Here is a 7,140-nt window from a genome sequence, read left to right on the forward strand (position 1 = left end):
CTAGACTATCTATTTAGCTCCATGGTGCCATCAGTTGTGATGTGACTGTTGCTAACTTGAGAAGACGTAAGGAAAATCTGATTCCCACGGTTGAAAAGTGAAGGAGAATCCTTTCTGTACTAGAGAGGTATTCAGCTCTAATCAGCTTCAACTTCAAAAATGTTCCTTTATAATTTCACTATTTTGATTTATGGTGGTCTTTGTCTGAATGTCTATTCTAAATATTTCTAAAATTCAAACGCAGATCTAAATACTTAGGTCCTCTTTAAATCAGAACCGTGAAACTAAGCACCCCTGAATTTTGGGAGGAGGGATGTTTGAAATTGAACCTGGTAGAAGCAGCCCTGGTTCTCTCCTCTGCTACACTATGGATGTATCTACACTGCAGCTGGGAGCATGCTTCCCACCTCGGTAGATAGACTTGCATTAGCTTGGCTCAAGCTCACATGCTAAAAATAGCAGCATGAATTTTGCAGCCCTGGCAGAGGCTTACCGCCTGAGTTCAGATCCAGCGGGTCAGGTGGGCTTGGGAGCCCAAGCTTCAGCATCCATGCTGCTATTTTTAGTGTGCTCGCTTGACTCAAGCTAGTGGGAGCTTGTCTACCGTGGCTGGGAAACTTGTTGCCAGATGCAGTGTAAACACACCCCACGTGATTATTAGAACTGGTTGGGAAATTTTTGATTACACTTTTTTTGCCAAAAATATTGATTCATTGAAACTGAAACTGTTCACAGGAAAGGGTTGTTTTAGACAGGTTTCCTGACTCAATAAAATGGTGAGTAAAAGTTTTTAAATTGTCTAAATATACCATTTTGACAATTTCTAAACAAAAAGGGGGTTTGATTTTAGTTCAAAATGACTTCAGTTAGAAATGTAACTTAATTTATATGAAAAAAAAAATAAAAAAGAGGAAAACAAGGTCAAAATCTAAAAAAAGTGTTTTGAAATTATTGAAACAAAATGTGTTGAATGACCTGAACTGTTTTTTTTTTTTTTTGGGGGGGGGGGGGAGGCGTTCTGGACCACAATTTTTTTTTTTTTTGAGAATTTGACTTTTTCTCCCAGTTTGGGATGGAGACATTTATTGAACTCTTACATTCTCATGGGATGGGAAAACCATTTCTCACCCAGTCCTTGTGGCTACACCATCATGAAACTGGTGTATGCGAGTGGAGAAGTAGGTTCCAAGGAGTCCTAATCTTCTTTTCCCTGCTCTAAGCGCCAGCCAACTCCCTCTTTTCTTCTTCTGTTTATGGAACTAATTGGTCAACTACAAGAACCTTTCCGGTTTCTAATACCCAGGTACAGGCTCAATCAGTTATAGAAGTTACTCCTGTTATATCAGTAATACCACATCTACTAGTAAGTATTTTCTAGGGTATTATCGTTGGGTAGTATGGAGTTGTCTGTATTCTCTATCTACCCTCACCTAAATGAATGTGTGTGCATGCACGGGCGGGTACACACACCAAGAATAGAGCACTATATTTTTAAAACTTTATCAGAATGTGACCAACCACCTGAATAGCTTCCCCCCACCCGTTCCCCTACCTTCCATCTCTTTCTTGCAGTTTATTTTGTATTTTACAGGATTCAAGCTCTTTGGGGGCACTGAGCATGCTTTCTTTTATGTTGGGCTCATGCTAGTGGTCACTGCCCCAGTGATCTATTGCTGTTGGAATGGCCCCTGAGGCCATGAAAATTTGGTATAAACAGAACAGCCTTAAGGGAGTTCCAGTGTAGACCAGAAACCTGAATGGCACTAGGATCAAGGGAGCAGAAAGGTATCTCAGAGGTACCTTGGTGCCCACGTACACCCACCACCTCTTGAGCTGCACTGAACGTTTTTCAGCCACATCTCAGGAGAGGGGCCTTTGTACTATCTGTCGGTTGTATGAACTTTGCCTATCTTTCAATTTTCTCTCCCTTCCACCCACACAATCCTCCCTCTTCAATTCCCTGCTTTCCATGAAATGTCATTTAGCGATTAAGTCAAAACCATTTCATAACACAAGATATCAGGAGACTGCTTTTTTCATAGTATTTCAAGCACATTTACTGTGGGAATACAGGAGAAAAGAGGTTACTGAGAAGAGTGCAATCTAACCCTTCAGCCCCAAATGTGATATATAGCTTTATCTTTCCATTTTCCATTAATGATATTAGGGTTTTCAGAAAGACATATAAACATCATAATACTTGTATATAGGGGGTCTGGGGTAATTATTTTATTATTATTATTTTTCGTGAAGGAATATACAAATCAAGTTAACGTGAATCACCATGCATTTTGTTAGGGCATAACTCAAAACACTGATTTTTATTATTAGTTCCTCTGAATCAAGCAGTTAAAAGCTAAGATGAAAGGTATGTAAATAAATCAAAGTCCCTTGTATATTTTAAGTGCTTACTTATAGTGGTTAAAATGTGAACATTCTGCCACATACAAAATCATTTATATCAGAAAGGGGTGGGCTGGTAAATGCTTGGATTCTATGGTTACCTAAAGGCAATAGAAAATCTCTTATGTTAAGCGAGGAACTAAATTCAGTAATTATTTGAGAATCTGAGTCAGTTATCTGATGTACAGCTACATATATTAGGTACCATTAAACAAAATCAACATTTGCCACATCACAGTATTTACAGTATTGCCTATATTTAAAATATCACAAATAGCACAGTAAATTTAACTACTGCAGGAGTTAAATCTTGATTGTTTTAATTGTGTCCACTGTGGTTGAAAGCTGTGAGAGTATAAGAGGTTAACTATATGTGTGAGAGCAGTACGTGTGATTCGTAAATCAAATATTCACCCTAACCACATGGGTAAAGCAAATGCCCATGTATACCATCTAGCTGAGTGATCCTTGATATTAGCACAACTTCATTACCACATATATCTCTTTAAAAAACAAAGCCAACAAACAGGCAGCTGATGGCCAAAACTGATCTCTTGATGGTGACTTCCTAGAATCTCCGAACCAACAACCTACCAAAATTCTGTTTAAAACACCACCAGAAAAAAAAAACTTGCCAAAGTGAAGGCAGTTCTTCCAGTTGTAATTGTGGCAAATCTCTTCTCTTCCCTTGTCACTCTTCGAGCATTAGTGACTGCGCTCAGTTCCAGTGCACAATGCTGGAGATGTTGCCAATGGTAAAGGGTAGCTTTACACACGAGTGATCCCACTGAAGTCAATGGGGCAACTACCATGCATAAAATTAAAGCATGTTCATAAGTCTTTGCAAGATTGCGGGCTAGGATGATCTGGAATCAGTTTCTCTTATTTTTTTTCAAAAGAAAACAGGGTCTAGTTTTCAAGGTGCCAATGACTACCATTCAAATAAATGTTAATCACCTTTGAAAATCAGGCCCACAGTTTTTAATCCAAACTATCACTTCCTTTTGGTTTTCTTCTATACAATTCTGCCACGTTAAACAACAAAAATTCTTCTTTTACTGCGGGAGCAATACTATGTAGCTTCAATGTAAAATTAATAAACACAATTTGTGTTGACTGATTGAAGTATTTTATTAAATGAACTAATAGCAGGTGGGATTACTTTAAAAAATAATGCTTTTCCATGCACTGGTTTAGTGAAGTTAGTTTTTATGAATGGGCAAGCTGAGAAGGTCAGTGCCTTATGTATCTGGTAAGCGGGGCTGGGGCTGGGGAACAGGGGTGATGTGCGTGACACAGTTTGTATGTGCTTTTGCGGGGGATTTATGAACTAGGGGAAAATTGTTTTAGCAGCTATTTTGAAATGATCCAACTGTTTAAATGTTCGCTTTTCCAGATAATACACTCAGCATTTTGGCAAAGCACAGTGGATTCAGCCGTCAGAAGCAAGAAGTGTATCTTTTACCAATCATAATAAGTGATAGTGGAAATCCTCCCATGAGCAGCACCAGCACCCTTACAATTCGGGTCTGCGGTTGCAGCAGTGATGGTGTTGTCCAGTCCTGTAATGTTGAAGCTTATGTACTTCCTATTGGACTCAGTATGGGAGCCTTAATTGCCATATTAGCATGCATCATTTTGCTGCTAGGTATGTATTCAACATTTTTCTGGTTATAAATGACTATAAATAAACAAAGAAACCAAATGGTAAAGGTGATGCTATCTGGAAAAATATTATCTAATTATTAGTATTAATATAGAGAGATTTGAGTAGCTGTGGAGTTTTGGAGGAATTGCTTCAATTGCATATAGCTGGGACTAAGGCTAGAAGAAGAAAAAGAATATATATGAATTATATTAGTGCCCTAAGACCCAGTCAGGACTGGCTTTATTGTGCTAGATGCTGTACAAAAACAGAAAGCACAGTCCCTATTCCAAAGATCCTTACATAGAAATTGAATTTAAATAAAAGTTGTATTATGAAATCAAATCTACCAAGTCACATAAGGCTTTAGAAATGTTGAATAAGAAGGTGAACTGAGACTATATTGTGGATGATGGAAAATGAATTATTTGTTATGTGCTATTTCTTCCAAGACTTGTATGAGTTTATTCCAGACTGTAATGGTTTAGGGGATATTGCAGTTTTACAAGATAAGCAGCACAGTATATTTGAATCAAACACATAAAAAAGTAGAATATGACATCAGCAAGTAAAAGAGAACTGTGATGGAAGAGCCCTGTTGCTCTGCTGAGTAACAGGTTTCAGAATTAAGCTGCAAAACCAACAAATAGTAACAAAAGCCCAACTCTTTGTGCACCTACCGATAATTCTAAAATTAACATGATCTAACCCTCCCCTCCCCCACAATTATATTTTCACTCTCCTTCCTGTGGTACTGTATGGCCTTCGAGCAACAGGTCAACAAAAGATTTCTTCCTGTGACTATGATCAGAGCCATATTTTCAAAAAGTGTCACCTAATTTTGGTTGTTTCCATTTTTGCTTGCCCATCTTTAGACAAGTAAGCCCAGATTCATAAAAGTACATCAATGGGAGTTAAGTACCTAAATACCTTTGTGCATCTAGGCACTAGGGTCTCATTTTCAGAGATGCTGAGCAGTTCCTATTGATTTCGGTTGGGATTGGGAATTCTCAGAAATCAGTCATCTGAAAATCAGGCCAAACCTGTCTGAAGTGAAGCTTAGAAATGGAGACATTCAAAATTCTGACTTTTTTTTTAAAAAGGGCCTAAATAATCTATTTTATAAATATAGGGTTACAGTAATAGGAAGGAAGAGCTCCTTCCCCCTAGCTCCTGATCAAATTTTCATCATTCCACCAGTGTGTTACATTTCTAGCTCTTTCAGCTTTTATCATGGCTTTATTACTGTTGTAGAAGGATACCGTCTGCAGCCCTCTACAAAAAAATCTAGTTTACAGATGTTTTGATTAGATGTTTTCTTAACTAATCAGCCTGTGATGCTTTTTTACAGTTATTGTGGTGCTGTTTGTGACATTGAGAAGACATAAAAATGAGCCTCTGATTATCAAAGATGAGGAAGACGTGAGGGAAAATATAATCCGTTATGATGATGAAGGAGGTGGCGAAGAAGATACAGAAGCTTTTGACATTGCAACTTTGCAAAATCCAGATGGAATTAATGGATTTTTACCCCGTAAGGATATTAAGCCTGATCTTCAATTTATGCCCAGGCAGGGGCTTGCACCTGTTCCTAATGGTGTTGACGTTGATGAATTTATTAACGTAAGGCTTCATGAAGCTGATAATGATCCCACGGCTCCACCTTATGACTCTATCCAGATTTATGGCTATGAAGGAAGAGGCTCAGTGGCTGGTTCCCTTAGTTCTTTGGAGTCTTCTACATCAGACTCAGATCAGAATTTTGACTACCTCAGTGAATGGGGTCCCCGCTTTAAAAGACTTGGAGAACTTTACTCAGTCGGAGAAAGTGACAAAGAAACTTGACAGTGGATTACAAACTTTTTCACTCTTGACTTAAGGATCATATAATATTCTAGGGCCACTGTTATTAGTTACGACTAATGTGGCTTTTTGTTTTAGAGGCAAGTTTAGCGCCAGTCATCTAAAAAATCATAAAATCACCTTCATTGTAATGTTGAATAAAAAAAAAAGTATATGTTAGGAGGTATAAGTCTTGTGGAGTGTGAAGTAAAGTATGTGGAGTGTCTAGAAGTCTTTGGATATTCGATATTCACTTGACCACTCTGAAGATGGAGATTTGGATCTTTGATAATCTTCAGTGAAATGAAAGGAATGAAAAGAAAAAGGTGCTTTTCTAGATAATGGACTTACAATGATTCTGCTGTTGAACAGAATCGGCTGTCAGTATGTAAAGCTAATGGTTTGTTTCCGCATTGCCAACAAAGATCCTGCCACAAAAATGTTAAAAGCAATATCTGGTCTTCTTTGCAATGCTGAATGGAAACAACACTGTAAATCCCTACTGGCTTCTACTGTGCAGTGACCATACATTGTACATACAGTAATTGTTGGCCACATAACCACAGACTGAATGTCATCTTTAAATATTGTGTCAAGCCTTAAAATATTCACATGTTCTTAATCCATTCCAGTGATGGGATTATAAACCCTACCAATATGCTGAGGATCAAGAGTGGGGGTTCAAAACCCTACTTTAAAAGACGATTGTTTTCTAGAAGAAGGAACACTCTTATCCTCTACTCCATCTTCTGAAAGGGGAAAGAAAAAGAAACTGTGAAAGGAGATGAACTTACATATATGAAACAATTAATGATTTTATTGCTAAAGATTGAATTTATTTGTTTAATCCTTGAAATAAATATTTTATTGATGTCCATTACTGATTTTATTTATTAAGGGTAATAATCTATAGAGTAAGAATATAAAGAAAACTAAATTATATCCATTAACAAACCTTTAGAGTTTTTTCTATATATAAAATCAATGTTTAATACATGTACATTTTGAAAAGAAAATAACAATTTGTTGCAGGTTAAAGCAGTAACCTATCCATTTGCAGTAGCTGAGTTTTAAGTGAATGCTGGCAGGAATAAAACTTTCCCAGATAAAAACTTTTGACAGTTTTATATTTTCTTCATAAATCTAGTAACTGGCATTTTTAATACAAGCACAAACAGCTGGAAGTAAACTGGTTCATGTGAATATTTAAACTGTAGACTTTTAGAAATCCACACATTACACAGTACAGT

The 7,140-nt window shown here is 37.2% G+C and overlaps 1 protein-coding gene across 1 annotated transcript in view; it reads left to right on the forward strand.

Annotated features, from left to right (window-relative positions):
- Positions 1-6,804, forward strand: part of CDH8 (cadherin 8) — a 190,378-nt gene extending 183,574 nt beyond the window's left edge. The window contains exons 10-11 of the mRNA XM_084644378.1: positions 3,800-4,051; positions 5,400-6,804. Of these exons, the coding sequence (XP_084500504.1) occupies positions 3,800-4,051; positions 5,400-5,893 (746 nt within the window). The 3' untranslated portion in view covers positions 5,894-6,804. The remainder of the gene's footprint in view (positions 1-3,799; positions 4,052-5,399) is intronic.
- Positions 6,805-7,140: the final 336 nt, after the last annotated feature.

This window comes from Lepidochelys olivacea (genome assembly GCF_965140295.1).
Source record: "Lepidochelys olivacea isolate rLepOli2 genome assembly, chromosome: 12".
In the NCBI taxonomy this organism is placed as follows: domain Eukaryota; kingdom Metazoa; phylum Chordata; order Testudines; family Cheloniidae; genus Lepidochelys; species Lepidochelys olivacea.